Here is a 21,378-nt window from a genome sequence, read left to right as displayed (position 1 = left end):
CCATGACGTCAAGCAAAGAGACACTGAATTTGAAGGTAGGCCTTGAAATATATCCACAGGTACACCTCCAAGTGACTCAAATTATGTCAATTGGCCTATTAGAAGCTTCTAAAGCCATGACATCATTTTCTGGAATTTTCCAAGCTGTTTAAAGGCACAGTCAACTTAGTGTATGTTAACTTCTGACCCACTGGAATTGTGATACAGTGAGTTATAAGTGAAATAATCTGTCTGTAAACAATTGTTGGAAAAATTACTTGTGTCATGCACAAGGTAGATTTCGTAACCGATTTGCCAAAAGTAGTTTGTTAACAAGACATTTTTGGAGTGGTTGAAAAACAAGTTTTAATGACTACAATCCAAGTGTATGTAAACTTCCGACTTCAACTGTACCTGTCAGCAACAGGTGTGGCTGAAATAGACAAATCCATTTATTTGAAGGGTTGTCCACATACTTTTGTATATATAGCGTATTTCTTAACACTTCTACATTAATGTGGATGCTACCATGATTATGGAAAATCCTGAATGAATCATGAATAATGATGAGTGAGAATGTCACAGATACATAAATACAGTATCATCCCCCCATGACATGCTAACATCTCACCATTACAGTAACAGGGGAGGTAAGCATTTTTTGGAGGGAGGGGTATGATATGTTGTGCGTCTAAGTTCCTCACTCATAATTACCGTAATTTCCGGACTATAAGCCGCTACTTTATTCACACACTTTGAACCTCGCGGTTTATACAATGACGCGGCTAATTTATGGATTTTTCCCGCGTTCACAAGATTAATGCAGCCAAAAAACTGAGCAACCGAAAGGTTGCAAGTTCAAATCCCTGAGCTGACAAGGTACAAAATCTGTCGTTCTGCCCCTGAACAGGCAGTTAACCCACTGTTCCTAGGCCGTCATTGAAAATAAGAATTTGTTCTTAACTGACTTGCCTAGTTAAAAAAAAAATATATATATTTTTTAATGGCAAAGACACGGAGAAATGCATATGATGCAGCTTTCAAGTTGAAGGCGATCGATCTGGCTGTTGGAAAAGGAAATAGAGCTGCTGCATGGGAGCTTGGCCTTAATGAGTCGATGATAAGACGTTGGAAACAGCAGCGTGGGGAACTGACTCAGTGCAAAAATACAACAAAAGCTTTCAGAGGGAAGAAAAGCAGATGGCCCAAAGTATTTGCAGCCACTTGACGTCAGTGTAAATCGTGCATTTAAGGTGGCGCTCCTTGTTCAGTGGGAGGCTTGGATGACAAGTGGGGAGAAATCCTTCACTAAAACGGGCCGCAGGCGAAGAGCATCTTATGGTCAAGTCTGCCAGTGGGTCCTGACAGCGTGTCAAAGGGGCAGCATGAGATCAGCAGGGTATTTGCCTCCGGATGAAAGTGATGAGAGCGACAATGAAAACGATCCAACATCGGATGAAGCAATTCTGAGGCTATTCAACTCCGACACCGAAGGAGATGACTTCAGTGGTTTCAGTGCACAGGAGGAGGAAGATAGTGACCAATGACTTTCTTGGTAGGCCACTGTTTAATTTTTGTTACAAGCCGTGTTTCGTTAAAGCGTATTTATTTTTGTTACAAGCCATGTTTCGTTAAAGCCTATTTATTTTTGTTCCAAGCCGTGTTTCGTTAAAGCCTATTTATTTGTGTTACAACGCCGTGTTTCGTTTAAAGGCTGTGTAAAGTTAATTAGTTTCAATGTACCGGTAGGCACCTGCGGCTTATAGACATGTGCGGCTTATTTATGTACAAAATACATATATTTTTTTTATTCAGTGGGTGCGGTTTATATTCAGGTGCGCTTAAAAGTCCAGCAATTACGGTATTCACAATTCATTCAGGACTATCTGTAATCATGATGGCCTCCACATTAATGTAGAAGTGTTTAGAAACATATTCTATTCTTATTTATAATAAAAGTGACTACAAGATGACATAATACATTATTTACCATTCATTTCTATTGGGCAAAAATCATCTGAAATGTCTCATTGCAGAAAGACATGGCAACTTTCAAATCATCACCTTCTTGGATCCAAACAAGTAACGTATAAATGAATACAAATAGTATCTGTGGCATTGAAACAATCCAAGACTAAAGTGTCTGAGTTACTTACTTGTATACTTAGAAACTGTCTTGCTCTGTCCTACAGTTGTGTTATCTCCAGCCACTGCAGTGACTGTGAAGAGGTACTGCACTCCAGGAGTGAGAGCAGTAACATTAAAAGAGGTTTCTGGGGTATTCTGACTGCCATTGGTTTTGCCATCAGTCCATTCAATTCTGAAGAAGGATCTGTTTCCGAATGGTTCAGTCCAGCTCAGAAACACAGATGCTGTTGTGATTTCAATGGACATGAGGTTTCTGATGATTGCGGGCTCTGTGTGTGCAAGAAAGGGGGTTTGAGGAACAAAAGACAATAGAGTGTCTTCAAATATTGACATTGACTGACTTGTGCAATCCAGCACACATTGTGAGAGAGTTTGTGTAAATCTCGACCAAACAAATGTCACTCAACACTAGTCTTTGATAAAAATACCATCAAATAAACAAGAACTTCTGAACAAAGATATGAAGCAAAACATGCAGTGTTTCCCCTATATTAATTTAGCAAATTGTTGCCGCACTCCAAAAAATATGATACAATAAAATATATACAGTGAGCTCCAAAAGTATTGGGACAGTGACATATTTTCGTTTTGTTTTGGCTCTGTCCTCCAACACTTTGAATGAGGTAAATTTGCAGACAGTCAAATTTAATTTGAGGATATTTTCATCCATATCAGATGATCCGTTTAGAAATTACAGCACTTTTTGTACATAGTCCCCCCCCACCCTCATTTTAGTGGACCAACATGTGTATTAAAGTAGTAAAATGCTAAATATTTGGTCCCATATTCAGAGCACGCAATGGCTGGAACAAGGTTGTGACTTTAAACATTTGTTGGATGCATTTACTATTTGTTTTGGTTGTGTTTCAGATTATTTTGTGCCTAATAGAAATGAATGATAATTCATGTATTACGTCATTTTGGAGTCACTTTTATTGTAACTAAGAATAGAATATACACGACATGACCAAAAGTAAGTGGACACCTGCTCGTCAAACATCTAATTCCAAAATCATGGGCATTAATATGGAGTTGACCCCCCTTTGCTGCTATATCAGCCTCCACTCTTCTGAGAAGACTTTCCACTAGATCTTGGAACATTGCTGTGGGCACTTTCTTCCAGTCAGCGACAAGAGCATTAGTGAGGTCGAGCACTGATGTTGGGCGATGAGGCCTGTCTCGCAGTTCGCGTTCCAATTGATCCCAAAGATGTTCAATGGGGTTGAGGTCAGGGATCCGTGCAGGCCAGTGAAATACTTCTACACCGATCTTGAAAAAACATTTCTGTATGGACCTCGCTTTGTGCACAGGAGCTTTGTCCTGCTGAAACAGAAAAGGGCCTTCCCCAAACTGTTGCAACGAAGTTGGCAGCACAGAACCGTCTATAAGGGCATTGTATACTGTAGTGTTAAGATTTCCCTTCACTGGAACTAAGGGGCCTAGCCCGAACAATGAAAAACAGCCCCAGACCATTATTCCTCCTCCACCAAACTTTAGAGTTGGCACTATGCATTGGGGCAGGTAGCGTTCTCCTGGCATCCTCCAAAACCATATTTGTCCGTCGGACTGCCAGATGCTGAAGCGTGATTCATCACTCCAGAGAACATGTTTCCACTGCTCCAGAGTCCAATGGCGGCGAACTTTACTCCACTTCAGCAGACGCTTGGCATTGTGCATGGTTATCTTAGGCTATCTTGGGTTATCTTGTGTGCCCTACCACTTGGCGGCTGAGCCGTTGTTGCTCTTAGGCGTTTCCACTTTACTATAACAGCACCTACAATTGACCCGGGGCAGGTCTCTCAGGGAAGGCATTTGACTAACTGATAAGTTGGAAAGGTGGCATCCTATGACGATGACACGTTGGAAGTCACTGAGCTCTTCAGCAAGGCCTTTCTACTGCCAATGTTGGTCTATGGCTGTGTGCTCAATTTTATATACAGCTGAAGTTGGACGTTTACATACATCTTAGCCAAATACATTTAAACTCAGTTTTTCACAATTCCTGACATTTAATCCTAGTAAAAATGCCCTGTCTTAGGTCAGTTAGGATCACCACTTCATTTTAAGAATGTGAAATGTCAGAATAATAGTAGAGAGAATTATTTATTTCAGCTTTTATTTCTTTCATCACATTCACAGTGGGTCAGACGTTTACATACACTCAATTAGTATTTGGTAGCATTGCCTTTAAATTGTTTAACTTGGGTCAAACAATTTGGGGAGCCTTCCACAAGCTTCCCACAGTAAGTTGGGTGGATATTGGCCCCTTCCTCTTGACAGAGCTGGTGTAACTGAGTCAGGTTTGCAGGCCTCCTTGCTCACACATGCTTTTTCAGTTCTGCACACACATTTTCTATGGGATTGAGGTCAGGGCTTTTTGATGGCCACTCCAATACCTTGACTTTGTTGTCCTTAAGCCATTTTGCCACAACTTTGGAAGTGTGCTTGGGGTCATTGTCCATTTAGAAGACCCATTTGCGACCAAGCTTTAAATTCCTGACTGACGTCTTGAGATGTTGCTTCAATATATCCACATAATTTTCCTACCTCATGAAGCCATCTATTTTGTGAAGTGCACCAGTCCCTCCTGCAGCAAAGCACTCCCACAACATGATGCTGCCACCCCCGTGCTTCACGGTTGGGATGTTCTTTGGCTTGCAAGCCTCCCCCGTTTTCCTCCAAACATAACAATGGTCATTATGGCCAAACAGTTCTATTTTTGTTTCATCAGACCAGAGGACATTTCTCCAAAAAGTAAGATCTTTGTCCCCATGTGCAGTTGCAAACCGTAGTCTGGCTTTTTTATGGCGGTTTTTGAGCAGTGGCTTCTTCCTTGCTGTCAATATAGGACTTATTTTACTGTGGATATAGATACTTTTGTACCCGTTTCCTCCAGAATCTTCACAAGGTCCTTTGCTGTTGTTCTGAGACTGATTTACACTTTTCGCACCAAAGTACTTCATCTCTAGGAAACAGAACGCGTCTCCTTCCTGAGTGGTATGACGGCTGCGTGGTCCCATGGTGTTTATACTTGCGTACTATTGTTTGTACAGATGAACATGGTACCTTCAGGTGTTTGGAAATTGCTCCCAAGGATGAACCAGACTTGTGGAGGTCCACAAATTGTTTTCTGAGGTCTTGGCTGATTTCTTTTGATTTTACCATGACGTCAAGCAAAGAGACACTGAATTTGAAGGTAGGCCTTGAAATATATCCACAGGTACACCTCCAAGTGACTCAAATTATGTCAATTGGCCTATTAGAAGCTTCTAAAGCCATGACATCATTTTCTGGAATTTTCCAAGCTGTTTAAAGGCACAGTCAACTTAGTGTATGTTAACTTCTGACCCACTGGAATTGTGATACAGTGAGTTATAAGTGAAATAATCTGTCTGTAAACAATTGTTGGAAAAATTACTTGTGTCATGCACAAGGTAGATTTCGTAACCGACTTGCCAAAAGTAGTTTGTTAACAAGACATTTTTGGAGTGGTTGAAAAACAAGTTTTAATGACTACAATCCAAGTGTATGTAAACTTCCGACTTCAACTGTACCTGTCAGCAACAGGTGTGGCTGAAATAGCCAAATCCATTTATTTGAAGGGTTGTCCACATACTTTTGTATATATAGCGTATTTCTTAACACTTCTACATTAATGTGGATGCTACCATGATTATGGAAAATCCTGAATGAATCATGAATAATGATGAGTGAGAATGTCACAGATACATAAATACAGTATCATCCCCCCATGACATGCTAACATCTCACCATTACAGTAACAGGGGAGGTAAGCATTTTTTGGAGGGAGGGGTATGATATGTTGTGCGTCTAAGTTCCTCACTCATAATTACCGTAATTTCCGGACTATAAGCCGCTACTTTATTCACACACTTTGAACCTCGCGGTTTATACAATGACGCGGCTAATTTATGGATTTTTCCCGCTTTCACAAGATTCATGCCGCCAAAAAACTGAGCAACCGAAAGGTTGCAAGTTCAAATCCCTGAGCTGACAAGGTACAAAATCTGTCGTTCTGCCCCTGAACAGGCAGTTAACCCACTGTTCCTAGGCCGTCATTGAAAATAAGAATTTGTTCTTAACTGACTTGCCTAGTTAAAAAAAATATATATATTTTTTTTAATGGCAAAGACACGGAGAAATGCATATGATGCAGCTTTCAAGTTGAAGGCGATCGATCTGGCTGTTGGAAAAGGAAATAGAGCTGCTGCATGGGAGCTTGGCCTTAATGAGTCGATGATAAGACGTTGGAAACAGCAGCGTGGGGAACTGACTCAGTGCAAAAATACAACAAAAGCTTTCAGAGGGAAGAAAAGCAGATGGCCCAAAGTATTTGCAGCCACTTGACTCAGTGTAAATCGTGCATTTAAGGTGGCGCTCCTTGTTCAGTGGGAGGCTTGGATGACAAGTGGGGAGAAATCCTTCACTAAAACGGGCCGCAGGCGAAGAGCATCTTATGGTCAAGTCTGCCAGTGGGTCCTGACAGCGTGTCAAAGGGGCAGCATGAGATCAGCAGGGTATTTGCCTCCGGATGAAAGTGATGAGAGCGACAATGAAAACGATCCAACATCGGATGAATCAATTCTGAGGCTATTCAACTCCGACACCGAAGGAGATGACTTCAGTGGTTTCAGTGCACAGGAGGAGGAAGATAGTGACCAATGACTTTCTTGGTAGGCCACTGTTTAATTTTTGTTACAAGCCGTGTTTCGTTAAAGCGTATTTATTTTTGTTACAAGCCATGTTTCGTTAAAGCCTATTTATTTTTGTTCCAAGCCGTGTTTCGTTAAAGCCTATTTATTTGTGTTACAACGCCGTGTTTCGTTTAAAGGCTGTGTAAAGTTAATTAGTTTCAATGTACCGGTAGGCACCTGCGGCTTATAGACATGTGCGGCTTATTTATGTACAAAATACATATTTTTTTTAAATTCAGTGGGTGCGGTTTATATTCAGGTGCGCTTAAAAGTCCAGCAATTACGGTATTCACAATTCATTCAGGACTATCTGTAATCATGATGGCCTCCACATTAATGTAGAAGTGTTTAGAAACATATTCTATTCTTATTTATAATAAAAGTGACTACAAGATGACATAATACATTATTTACCATTCATTTCTATTGGGCAAAAATCATCTGAAATGTCTCATTGCAGAAAGACATGGCAACTTTCAAATCATCACCTTCTTGGATCCAAACAAGTAACGTATAAATGAATACAAATAGTATCTGTGGCATTGAAACAATCCAACACTAAAGTGTCTGAGTTACTTACTTGTATACTTAGAAACTGTCTTGCTCTGTCCTACAGTTGTGTTATCTCCAGCCACTGCAGTGACTGTGAAGAGGTACTGCACTCCAGGAGTGAGAGCAGTAACATTAAAAGAGGTTTCTGGGGTATTCTGACTGCCATTGGTTTTGCCATCAGTCCATTCAATTCTGAAGAAGGATCTGTTTCCGAATGGTTCAGTCCAGCTCAGAAACACAGATGCTGTTGTGATTTCAATGGACATGAGGTTTCTGATGATTGCGGGCTCTGTGTGTGCAAGAAAGGGGGTTTGAGGAACAAAAGACAATAGAGTGTCTTCAAATATTGACATTGACTGACTTGTGCAATCCAGCACACATTGTGAGAGAGTTTGTGTAAATCTCGACCAAACAAATGTCACTCAACACTAGTCTTTGATAAAAATACCATCAAATAAACAAGAACTTCTGAACAAAGATATGAAGCAAAACATGCAGTGTTTCCCCTATATTAATTTAGCAAATTGTTGCCGCACTCCAAAAAATATGATACAATAAAATATATACAGTGAGCTCCAAAAGTATTGGGACAGTGACATATTTTCGTTTTGTTTTGGCTCTGTCCTCCAACACTTTGAATGAGGTAAATTTGCAGACAGTCAAATTTAATTTGAGGATATTTTCATCCATATCAGATGATCCGTTTAGAAATTACAGCACTTTTTGTACATAGTCCCCCCCCACCCTCATTTTAGTGGACCAACATGTGTATTAAAGTAGTAAAATGCTAAATATTTGGTCCCATATTCAGAGCACGCAATGGCTGGAACAAGGTTGTGACTTTAAACATTTGTTGGATGCATTTACTATTTGTTTTGGTTGTGTTTCAGATTATTTTGTGCCTAATAGAAATGAATGATAATTCATGTATTACGTCATTTTGGAGTCACTTTTATTGTAACTAAGAATAGAATATACACGACATGACCAAAAGTAAGTGGACACCTGCTCGTCAAACATCTAATTCCAAAATCATGAGCATCAATATGGAGTTGACCCCCCTTTGCTGCTATATCAGCCTCCACTCTTCTGAGAAGGCTTTCCACTAGATCTTGGAACATTGCTGTGGGCACTTTCTTCCAGTCAGCGACAAGAGCATTAGTGAGGTCGAGCACTGATGTTGGGCGATGAGGCCTGTCTCGCAGTTCGCGTTCCAATTTATCCCAAAGGTGTTCGATGGGGTTGAGGTCAGGGCTCTGTGCAGGCCAGTCAAATACTTCTACACCGATCTTGAAAAACCATTTCTGTATGGACCTCGCTTTGTGCACAGGGGCTTTGTCCTGCTGAAACAGGAAAGGGCCTTCCCCAAACTGTTGCAACGAAGTTGGCAGCACAGAACCGTCTATAAGGGCATTGTATACTGTAGTGTTAAGATTTCCCTTCACTGGAACTAAGGGGCCTAGCCCGAACAATGAAAAACAGCCCCAGACCATTATTCCTCCTCCACCAAACTTTAGAGTTGGCACTATGCATTGGGGCAGGTAGCGTTCTCCTGGCATCCTCCAAAACCATATTTGTCCGTCGGACTGCCAGATGCTGAAGCGTGATTCATCACTCCAGAGAACATGTTTCCACTGCTCCAGAGTCCAATGGCGGCGAGCTTTACTCCACTCCAGCAGACGCTTGGCATTGTGCATGGTTATCTTAGGCTATCTTGGGTTATCTTGTGTGCCCTACCACTTGGCGGCTGAGCCGTTGTTGCTCTTAGGCGTTTCCACTTTACAATAACAGCACCTACAATTGACCCGGGGCAGGTCTCTCAGTGAAGGCATTTGACTAACTGATAAGTTGGAAAGGTGGCATCCTATGACGATGACACGTTGGAAGTCACTGAGCTCTTCAGCAAGGCCTTTCTACTGCCAATGTTGGTCTATGGCTGTGTGCTCAATTTTATATACAGCTGAAGTTGGACGTTTACATACACCTTAGCCAAATGCATTTCAACTCAGTTTTTCACAATTCCTGACATTTAATCCTAGTAAAAATGCCCTGTCTTAGGTCAGTTAGGATCACCACTTCATTTTAAGAATGTGAAATGTCAGAATAATAGTAGAGAGAATTATTTATTTCAGCTTTTATTTCTTTCATCACATTCACAGTGGGTCAGACGTTTACATACACTCAATTAGTATTTGGTAGCATTGCCTTTAAATTGTTTAACTTGGGTCAAAGATTTTGGGTAGCCTTCCACATGCTTCCCACAGTAAGTTGGGTGGATATTGGCCCCTTCCTCCTGACAGAGCTGGTGTAACTGAGTCAGGTTTGCAGGCCTCCTTGCTCACACATGCTTTTTCAGTTCTGCACACACATTTTCTATGGATTGAGGTCAGGGCTTTGTGATGGCCACTCCAATACCTTGACTTTGTTGTCCTTAAGCCATTTTCCCATAACTTTGGAAGTGTGCTTGGGGTCATTGTCCATTTAGAAGACCCATTTGCGACCAAGCTTTAACTTCCTGACTGATGTCTTGAGACGTTGCTTCAATATATCCACATAATTTTCATAATTTTCCTACCTCATGATGCCATCTATTTTGTGAAGTGCACCAGTCCCTCCTGCAGCAAACTACTCCCACAACATGATGCTGCCACCCCCGTGCTTCACGGCCTCCCCCGTTTTCCTCCAAACATAACAATGGTCATTATGGCCAAACAGTTCTATTTTTGTTTCATCAGACCAGAGGACATTTCTCCAAAAAGTAAGATCTTTGTCCCCATGTGCAGTTGCAAACCGTAGTCTGGCTTTTTTATGGCGGTTTTTGAGCAGTGCCTTCTTCCTTGCTGTCAATATAGGACTTATTTTACTGTGGATATAGATACTTTTGTACCCGTTTCCTCCAGCATCTTCACAAGGTCCTTTGCTGTTGTTCTGAGACTGATTTACACTTTTCGCACCAAAGTACTTCATCTCTAGGAAACAGAACGCGTCTCCTTCCTGAGTGGTATGACGGCTGCGTGGTCCCATGGTGTTTATACTTGCGTACTATTGTTTGTACAGATGAACATGGTACCTTCAGGTGTTTGGAAATTGCTCCCAAGGATGAGCCAGACTTGTGGAGGTCCACAAATTGTTTTCTGAGGTCTTGGCTTATTTCTTTTGATTTTACCATGATGTCAAGCAAAGAGACACTGAATTTGAAGGTAGGCCTTGAAATATATCCACAGGTACACCTCCAAGTGACTCAAATTATGTCAATTAGCCTATTAGAAGCTTCGAAAGCCATGACATAATTTTCTAGAATTTTCCAAGCTGTTTAAAGGCACATTCAACTTAGTGTATGTTAACTTCTGACCCACTGGAATTGTGATACAGTGAGTTATAAGTGAAATAATCTGTCTGTAAACAATTGTTGGAAAAATTACTTGTGTCATGCACAAGGTAGATTTCGTAACCGACTTGCCAAAAGTAGTTTGTTAACAAGACATTTTTGGAGTGGTTGAAAAACAAGTTTTAATGACTCCAATCCAAGTGCATGTAAACTTCCGACTTCAACTGTACCTGTCAGCAACAGGTGTGGCTGAACTAGCCAAATCCATTTATTTGAAGGATTGTCCACATACTTTTGTATATATAGCGTATTTCTTAACACTTCTACATTAATGTGGATGCTACCATGATTATGGAAAATCCTGAATGAATCATGAATAATGATGAGTGAGAATGTCACAGATACATAAATACAGTATCATACCCCCATGACATGCTAACATCTCACCATTACAGTAACAGGGGAGGTAAGCATTTTTGGAGGGAGGGGTATGATATGTTGTGCGTCTAAGTTCCTCACTCATAATTATTCACAATTCATTCAGGACTATCTGTAATCATGATAGCATCCACATTAATGTAGAAGTGTTTAGAAACATATTATATTCTTATTTATAATAAAAGTGACTACAAGATGACATAATACATTATTTACCATTCATTTCTATTGGGCAAAAATCATCTGAAATGTCTCATTGCAGAAAGACATGGCAACTTTCAAATCATCACCTTCTTGGATCCAAACAAGTAACGTATAAATGAATACAAATAGTATCTGTGTCATTGAAACAATCTAACACTAAAGTGTCTGAGTTACTTACTTGTATACTTAGAAACTGTCTTGCTCTGTCCTACAGTTGTGTTATCTCCAGCCACTGCAGTGACTGTGAAGAGGTACTGCACTCCAGGAGTGAGAGCAGTAACATTAAAAGAGGTTTCTGGGGTATTCTGACTGCCATTGGTTTTGCCATCAGTCCATTCTACTCTGAAGAAGGATCTGTTTCCGAATGGTTCAGTCCAGCTCAGAAACACAGATGATGTTGTGATTTCAGAGGCTGTAAGGTTCATGATGACTTCAGGCACTGTGCATGCAAGAGAGGTGGGTGGGAGAGAGAGAATAAATATTTCTGGAATTACTACAGAAGTATGTGTTGTGAGTAAGAGCCATGAACATAAAACATAGGGTAGGAAGGCATTAAGGAGGTGCCATAAAGATTTAGCAGAAAGAAGACAACAGTTTTAAAAACCACAGTTGTTTAAGGAGATCTTGTCAGGATCAACATTGAAAGTTATTTTGAGTCCAGGACAAGACTTAATCATGGTCAAAACCAGCTCTTAGTGTAAAATACTCACTTGTTGTGCAGCAGCAGTTGAAGTTTTGGTTTTTATTCAGGACATTGACTGTAGTTAAGTTGGAGGGAACTGAGGCATTGCCAGTGCTCAAGCTGCAGTTGGAATCTACCTGAGCAGTACTGTCTATGTGTGTTACAACACCTTTGAAATTAGTACAGGGAGTGCCTAAAATGGTAGGAGAGTTCAGGGTAGAGGGAAACAAAATCAGGACTTATTTGGATATTATATACCGTACATGTTTGAATAACATGTGCCTTGGCTATGTTTCTGGAACGTTAAAATTAAGTGTACTTTGAATTATGAATCAACTATCTAAATCATTTATTTACTTCAGATTCAAAATTGTACAAGTGGAAAAGACTATACTTACATTGAGCTTCTGAGCACTGTAAGGAAGAAAAGGAGGACAGTTAGCAGTCATACCAGTAGAGGTCAGAATTGTCTCAGAAAAGCGTTGTCAGAACACTAGTTGTCTCAACAAGGCTTGGCCATCGAGGGCCACATAGTATCTGCCTTCATACATTTCACATTAGGATTCTGTGCAGTAATACACAAGACTCTTCTCTTGCTCTAATAGTCTCTACACAACTTTTCAAACATAGACTAAATATGCATCCTCATTTGAGCATGTTTAGTAGGTTTGAGAAAACACACACATAGAAGCACCCTTTGTCAGGAATCCAAAATCAGATAAAACATCCACAGCCATCTTCATAACTTGTTTATTTCGTAACATGTCAGTATAGCTACCGGTTCTCTAAGGCTATGGGTGGGAAAAACCTGTTCTCTCTAGTGTTATAGGCATGCAGGGACCTGTGGCTCAATCTCTGGCTCCTACATATTCCACAACCTGAATAAACTCTTTCTATGTCCCCTTGAGACAGCCAGGTCACGACACACACTCTTGAGGGGTTCTTTATCAGGGGTGAGGGTGATATGTGTAACAATATACATTTTTTGCACATCAGGAAGGGTTATTTACACTTCTGATGATTGTGAAAAACCATCCTGTTCTTTCCCTCTCCACCATGGTTTCCTTTATGCCATGAAATGCTACAGTGTTAAAAAGATCCTGTAATTGTACGATACACACAGACTACTGGTTGCAGTGAAAGTACAATAAACAACAAGTTACTGAATTGTGTGTATTTATGCCAACCGTCAGTGGAAGTGTTGTACCAGTTTAAAGGGAATCTGTTGTATACTTTTAGCCAGTACTCCTGAAAGTAGCGTCCATGAGCCAAAAGTGGTCCCCGAAAATTGAGTACTACATCACGTATGTGCAATAAGTAAACGCTCCATCTATCTCACTCTGCTGTTTTCAATTTTTTTGTAGCTGTCACTCAAATGGTGAGGGTCTGAATCTCATTGGCTGGAACTCAAATTGCTAGGTGGCTGGCCCACATGGGGGGAAATGTAGGGAAAATCACGCAGCACAGCTTCCATAAAAAGTCACTTTCAAACTAGGGATTTTGTGGCTAATTGACAGTAATTCTGGTCATAGATTATGCAAATTGACAAATTCCACCAAAAGCAGGGGGTTTAAAAAATACTAACTAGTCACTAAATGTAATGGAGCATGTCTTTAAGTGGTTGATTGTTATGTTGTCAAAGGTTGAGCACCTCTTTTCACACTGTCAGTTCTGACATATTTGCAAAGCATGTGACAATACAGACCTGCACTGTTTAGGGGTTACTGTACATTTCACATGACCTTAATGGCAGTTAGTTGCCTGGAAGCTGCGGTGAATTTTGTACTACCTAACTAGCAACTAGCTGTCACTAAATTAAAACGTCACAGTAACTTAACCATGATTCTACATCTACATTGCTTGCTGTTAGGCGTTTAAGGCTGGGTTTCTGTATAGCACTTTGTGACATCGGCTGATGTAAATACATTTGGCGGAAATTTGATTGAATACCCAGTAACTGCTAGTAACTTATTTGCAATTAGCTGCCAATAACTTACTGTGCTTTAACTGAACTTTACTGATTACAAGATAAATCAAATTGTATTTATCACATGCTACGAATACAACAGGTGTTGTATGGTGAAATGTTACAGTTCAAGAAAATATTTAATAAATAAACTAAAGTAAAAATTGTCAAATAAAAAGTAACACAACCAAAACAATAAAGAGGCTATATACAAGGGGTACCGGTTCCTTAGTCAATGTGCGGGGATACAGGTTAGTCAAGTTATTTTGTACATGTAGGTTGGGGTAATGTAGGGGGGGAGGGGCATGTAAATAGTCTGGGTGGCCATTTGATTAATTGTTCAGCAGACTTATGGCTTGGGGGTAGAAGGTGTTAAAGAGCCTTTTGGTCCTTGACTTGGCACTCTGGTACCGCTTGTTGTGCGGTAGCAGAGAGCACAGTTTATGACTTTGATGATTCTCTTAAACCGCCTAGTATATAGGTCCTGGATGGTAGGAAGCTTGGCCCCAGTGATGTACTGGGCCGTATGCACTATCCTCTGTAGTGCCTTACGGTCAGATGCCGAGCAGTTGTCATACCAGGCGGTGATGCAACCGGTGCTCTCGATGGTGCAGCTGTAGAACTTTTTGAGGATCTGGGGAACCATGCCAAATCTTTTCAGTCTCTTAAGGGGGAAAAGGTTTTGTCGCGCTCTCTTCACGACAGTCTTGGTGTGTTTGGACCATGATAGTTTGTTGGTGATATGGACGCTCTCAACCCACTCCGCTAGTCTATAGCGAACAAAAATATAAACACAACATGTAAAGTGTTGGTCCAATGTTTCATGAGCTGAAATAAAAAGCACAAAAGGTTTATTTCTCTCCAATTCTGTGCACAAATTTGTTTATATCACTATTAGTGAGAATTTCTCCTTTGCCAAGTTAATCCATCCACCTGACAGGTGTGGCATATCAAGAAGCTGATTAAACAGCATGATCATTCCACAGGTGCAACTTGTTCTGGGGACAATAAAAGGTCACTCTAAAAACTATGCACTAAAACACACAGCACAATGCCACAGATGTCTCAAGTTTTAAGGGAGCATGGGATTGGCATTCTGACTACAGGAATGTCCAACAGAGCTGTAACCAGAGAATTGAATGTTATTATGTCATCCATAAGTCGCTTCCAACGTATTTTTTAGCAAATTTGGCAGTACATCAAACTGGCCTCGAAACCACAGACCACATGTAACCACACCAGCCCAGGGCCTCCACATCCAACTGGCCTCAAAACCACAGACCACATGTAACCACACCAGCCCAGGGCCTCCACATCCAACTGGCCTCAAAACCACAGACCACATGTAACCACACCAGCCCAGGGCCTCCACATCCAACTGGCCTCGAAACCACAGACCACATGTAACCACACCAGCCCAGGGCCTCCACATCCAACTGGCCTCGAAACCACAGACCACATGTAACCACACCAGCCCAGGGCCTCCACATCCAACTGGCCTCGAAACCACAGACCACATGTAACCACACCAGCCCAGGGCCTCCACATCCAACTTTTTCACTTGCGGGATCGTCTGAGGTGGGAGAGGGGCAGTGCTGATGAGTATTTCTGTCTGTCATAAAGCCGTTTTGTGGTAAAAAAAAAAAAACATATTCTGATTGGCTGGGCCTGGTTCCCAAGTCGGTGGACCTATAGCCATTGCTGCACCCCTGCTCAGTCATGTGAAATCCATAGATTAGGGCCAATTTCAGGTAATCTTTTCAAACAACTCTTACACGAAAAGGGCATTACCATAATTTTCACAATTTCACACTATTATTCCAACCTCATAGTGTGGAAATATACTGTACATAAAACACAGGAAAGTCATTACATTAGCTTGACAACTACTAAGCATTCTTTCTGGTGAGCACACTTAGGAATCTGCCTCACCTGGCCTCAGCCTCTTGGTTGACAGCCAACTGACCTCCCTGCCCCACCATCCATCAGCAAGCTTGACATAGATCAACCACAGTCATTTACTGTACATTTGACAATAACTACCTGCAGCAAGCTGACAGTAAATTATTGAAACATGAAATTCATGGCAACTAACTTCAATTAATTTACTGGAAACTGCACAGTAATCTCTTAACAGTGCCACTCCTGAATAAGACAAATTATGTGCTCAACCTCCAGCAACATAATGATAAAACCACTGAAACAGGTACAACACTTCCACTAACGGTTGGAACAAATATAACTTATTTCAAACCATGCCCCCAAGTATGCTAATGTAGCGATGCCAGCACATTGCACGCACTACATTTCAAAGTACATTAATGATTGTACCTTGTATATATTGGGTAGAAAATTGTACTATTATACTACATTTTGTGCACATGTACCCTTAAAGGTACTGACCAGTACCAGGTGAGTACCTAACAGTGTGTGCCATAGGCACATCTGAAGTATCCTATAGGTCATTATCAATAAATATCACAATAAGGTGCAGACCATTCGATTTTCCTGCTCGAGTGATATTCACCTCTTAAATGGAATAGTCAGAACTACAACTGAACTGTTGTCCTATCTGGGTGATGTTTTTTCGCCTGAATGATCTGAATCTAGGATTATAGGGACTCCCCGCAACGATATTCAATTTGCGGGACAAAATTGAGGCTATGACTAAGAAGTTGGATCTCTTTTCTGTCTGCATTAACCAGGACAACACACAGGTCTTTCCATCATTGTATGATTTTTTGTGTGCACATGAACTCAAGCTTACGGACATTGTCAAATGTGATATAGTGAAGCACCTGAGTGAGCTGGGTGCGAAATTATGCAGGTACTTTCCCGAAATGGACAACACAAACAACTGGATTCGTTATTCGAAATCGCAACAACCGGTTCTGTTCAAATTTGATTTAATCAGAAGCCACTGCCAGATTTCTAGATAGGGCTGTGCTCAGAATTTCTTGCTTGTCAAATCGCGCTGTTAAGACACTGACGCCCATTGCAACCACGTACCTATGTGAGAGTGGATTCTCAGCCCTCACTAGCAAAACAACTAAATACAGGCACAAACTGTGTGTGGAAAATGATTTAATACTGAGACTCTCTCCAATACAACCCAACATTGCAGAGTTATGTGCATCCTTTCAAGCACACCCTTCTCATTAACCTGTGGTGAGTTATTCACAAATGTTTATGAACAAATAAGGTTTTATATGTAATATGGCTAAATAAAGAGCACAATTATTAATTATAATTATATGTGCCCTGGTCCTATAAGAGCTCTTTGTCACTTCCCACGACCCGGGTTGTGACAAAAACTCACACTCATTCTTATGTTTAATAAATGTATCGTGTAGAGTGTGTGTGGCAGGCTTACAACGATGGCAAAAATTGAGAGTGTGCTGACCCAGGTGTTAGAGGGGTTACGCAGCTTGAGGCTGAATGTTTGAAGGGGTACGGGACTATGAAAGGTTTGGGAACCACTGCTCTACAGGGACAAATCAAAGGGTTGTAGGTGGCATCTAAATGGGTTCCCCCCATAAGGACAAATGACAGAATCCTTTAAACAGAGGGTTTTACATACAGTATAACCCAATTGGGTTCCAAAACAGCTGGGTTCCAAAACAGCTGGGTTCCCCAACCGGCGGCCCGTGTGCTGAATTTGGCACGCAGATGATTTCATTTGCTCCCACAGTTTCTGAGCCAATTTTTTTATGTATGTATTTACAGACTGTCAAAACACCAGCAAATCAGTTCCAAGTGACTTTAATTTTGTAAATCTGTTATTCCCACACATAATAGAGAGAGATATGTGATCGTATACAAATGTAATCAAGCTTAGAAATGATTATGTTTTGGTCAGATATTATATCTGATGGGCTTCTTGTGGTCAATTTGCAGTCTACAAATTATTTGTAATTATGTTCTGGCCCTCTGACCATTCTCTGAATAAAAAACGGCTGAATCTAGTTCATGGACCCTGCCCTACAGGGACAAAACAAAAACAAAACCAGGGTTCCTTGTGAGATGGTCCTAAAAGATCTAAGGCTTCTACGTCGCACCCAAAAGGGTTCAAATGAAAGGGACAAATGACAGAATATCTAGTGATTCTAATCATTTAACAATCTCAATCTCTACCCAGAGACCCAGTGGCATAGCAGGGAAGTCTTAGCTTGGTTGCTGGAAACCAAGAGGTTGTGATTTCATATCCCAAGTAAGGTTAACTCCCAAGTAATCAGAATACAGCAGCATACTGTCCCGTACAGAAATAATACCTGAAAATACAGTAACTTAATATTTACAGTGTAATGAAGAACCCTCTGGTTTGGGTAACCATACAAATGGTTATTCAAAAAACTGATAGAAAAAAGGTTGTCCACAGCAGCCCAAAAAAGGGTTCCCCTATGTGGAACAAATGAAGAACCCCTTTTTGGTACTAACTAGCACCTTCTTTTGGAGAGTGTAGGTCATCTGTAGTCTACAAGCCTGATACCACATTACCCACCCGTAGAACAACTTCCTAATATTGAGAGCAGGTGTTCGTAATGTTTTGTATACTCAGTGTATAAGACAGTCTAGTGACATACTGTGGTTCCTCCTTTAAAAGTTGCATCATACTGCAGCACCACCAGTGGGCTGCTGCAGCATTCTGTGGCACATTAATTATTTGTCAGCCATTTTTTCTGTTAATGTGAGTTAGTGCTAGTTTGACCACCAGAGGTCATCTTTGAGAAGCATATGATAGTCTTCCATATGGGCATTACCAGAGAATATAAAATATTTTTTGTAATAACATAGTTTATGGGGTTCATTTTAAGAAATTAGGCATAATTCATTTGAGTAATCTTATGGTGTTTCTATTCTGAGAAAAATGAAAAATTAAACCCTCAGGCGCTGTACAACGTGACGGTCGGGAGTAGGCTACAGCATGAGAGGATTCTAAATTAATATCTAAGAGGCATAACATTTCCACACACTAATTGTAGTGTAACCAAACTTTCATTTGAGCGTACTTGCTCTTTGCCTTCTCAACTTTTCTACTGGAAGTTGATGCTGTGGCGATGCAACCTCTTGATAGCTAGTGTTACGGATACAGGTATCCTGTGTGTGTATTTTCTTTCCTTCTCCACTATTCACAGGTGTCGCCAATCAGTCACCAATCATCATTCCCCAATCAGTCATCAATCTGAAGACACACCTCCTCCTGTTACCATTACCCAATCACATCCCCTTTCCATTGGTTTAAAAACCCAGTCAGTTGTTTTCTCTAGAGCTTGATCTCTCTGTGCTTCAATCTCGCTGTGTCTCAATCTCTCGCTATATCGCGCGCTCTTTGTACTGAGCTCTCGTTTGGTTGTTGTTCATACATTTCACATTTTTCTGGAATCATGTGAGTTTTGTTACGGTGATTGACTGTTTGATGGTGGGAAAAGGAGGTACGAAGACAAGTCGCCCATGGGGATACACTACCCATAGGAATACTTTGTTTAAATACCCTCGTTAGAACTGGGTGGACCACCCGCTGTATTTTTGGTTAGCTGTATTGAAGTAGGCTAGTCTAGTTTAGGGGTGTTTTTGGAAATGTGTTTATTTTCTTGGGTCGAACTCAGCCCCTTTTCCCGCCACACTTTCCCGTGTATTTAAAAATAAACCACGAGTGTTTGACAGTAATTTAGTTGTCTGTGGTTTTTCGTTCTCACTGTTACTTTTTCACTATTATACTTTGCATGAGTTATGTTACGAGTCTCCTTTCCATCCCCCCCTAGACTGCCGGGCCAAAGGGATTCGTAACTAGTTAGCGTAACAAATTTCTAGTTAGACATTTTTTGTCTTTGGGTGTATTCTTAAATTCAATCTGGAGTGCCTGAGTTCATAAATTCAGAGCATTGTCTGTTTTGTAAATTCAGACTGTTTCGCTCTTGGAGAGCACACTGGACGTTCAGGCTGAGGAGTAGGGTTGATTTGAGTGTTCTGGCCTTACAACGGCACCCAAGCTAATGTTGGCTAGCTTGCTAGCAACTTCCAGACACAAATGGGACCACTATGACCATTTTACTCACCCTAGCAGAGCTGGTTAGGCACTTTTGTGTTAACCAGAGCATTGGTGACTCTAACTGTGCTGCTGGAAAATATGTAATTACGATTTTTTTGCTGACGTTTACTGACACCGGCCATATTCAACAGGTGTTGAGCACTCATAAATTCATTATTCTGCGCTCTGGTACACAGACGAGTGTTTTGAAATCGGAGAAGATAGCCAGAGCGAATTTACGAAAGCACCATTGAGAACGCACAACTACTATACCATTTAGCTAAGCTAAGAATGACAGGAATAATCAAGTCAATAAATGTTGGGTAGTCAGCCTATAGTAAATATACTAGCAAGTTTGATGTATAACTACTAACGTTAGGTAGATAGCATAGCTAACATACCGGTACATACTGTTGTAATGATATGTACTTTGTAAGGACAGTGTGGCTAACAAATTGTCAACCAACATAATGTGTAAGGTATCTTATTTGAAAAGTCATTACTTTATTACATTGAGTAGCAAGCTACCACGAGGACGCACTCTATCAACTCTGTGGCTTGACCATGCTTTTGATACACAGTTGATAGCACGCTGGACTTCGGGCAAGAAAGATGAGGATGAGGGTTCGAAACCTGCTCCCTGCTTGTTCCATTTGAAGTTGTGCACATTTATCAGTTTATTATTTGGTTTATATTGCCCATTCATTGTCAGACACAGTAGTGCATTGGGACCCAAAAGCACCTAGCCCATCTATTAGACTATTCTTTAGTAAAGGTTGAATAGTCTGTTCAGTTATTAGTCCCCCTCCCCAACTTGCTACAAATAATTGTTCCTCGCCCTCTTCTACACGTCATTCTCCGCCTGAGTGGGTCGCTTGTGGGTGTGCTGGCAGCATATGGGAGCACCTTCGGTTGTGCGTCAAGAATTCTGCATAGCAAGTTTGTATGAAGGTGTGGTTATTCACAGGCAAATTGTTATATATTATGGATGTACATTTGTGTCATTTTGTCAAGAGCGAAACTTTCTTTTCAATCAAATAATTATTCTGAAAGCAAAAACAAGGCTACAAAGTGAAAAAAAAAATTGATATCAAATATTTTGTAATGGAGCGCAAAACATTATGCATTTTATTCCACAAAAATATTTAGAGGAGAAAAAATCTATTTGAACACAACTCCATTAGAATTTTGTTATCAACCACCCTCCATTTTGGCTTCAACCAATACTGTTCAGCCTTTCTTTCCAACACAAAGGAAGTCATAGCGGACACCTACAAAGGACTGTGTGATGGCATCTCAGGTAAGCAGCACTGGGCCTTCTTCCATCCAGCTTCTACA

At 40.8% G+C, this 21,378-nt stretch overlaps 1 protein-coding gene across 14 annotated transcripts in view; it reads right to left on the bottom strand.

Annotated features, from left to right (window-relative positions):
* Positions 1–21,378, bottom strand: part of LOC109898479 (receptor-type tyrosine-protein phosphatase eta) — a 126,688-nt gene that overhangs the window by 65,119 nt on the left and 40,191 nt on the right. For 10 of the 14 annotated variants that reach the window (XM_031833106.1, XM_031833107.1, XM_031833108.1 and 7 more), the window contains exons 2-6: positions 12,445–12,460; positions 12,075–12,239; positions 11,543–11,803; positions 7,423–7,683; positions 2,136–2,396 (exon numbers count right to left, since the gene is read on the bottom strand). In XM_031833106.1, the coding sequence (XP_031688966.1) occupies positions 2,136–2,396; positions 7,423–7,683; positions 11,543–11,803; positions 12,075–12,239; positions 12,445–12,460 (964 nt within the window). The remainder of the gene's footprint in view (positions 1–2,135; positions 2,397–7,422; positions 7,684–11,542; positions 11,804–12,074; positions 12,240–12,444; positions 12,461–21,378) is intronic. The other 4 variants (XM_031833116.1, XM_031833118.1, XM_031833119.1 and 1 more) reach the window with 1 other exon arrangement.

Source organism: Oncorhynchus kisutch, linkage group LG10, assembly GCF_002021735.2.
Source record: "Oncorhynchus kisutch isolate 150728-3 linkage group LG10, Okis_V2, whole genome shotgun sequence".
NCBI lineage: Eukaryota > Metazoa > Chordata > Actinopteri > Salmoniformes > Salmonidae > Oncorhynchus > Oncorhynchus kisutch.
Note: the sequence above shows the minus strand (reverse complement) of the source record. Positions and strands in the feature narration are given on the sequence as shown.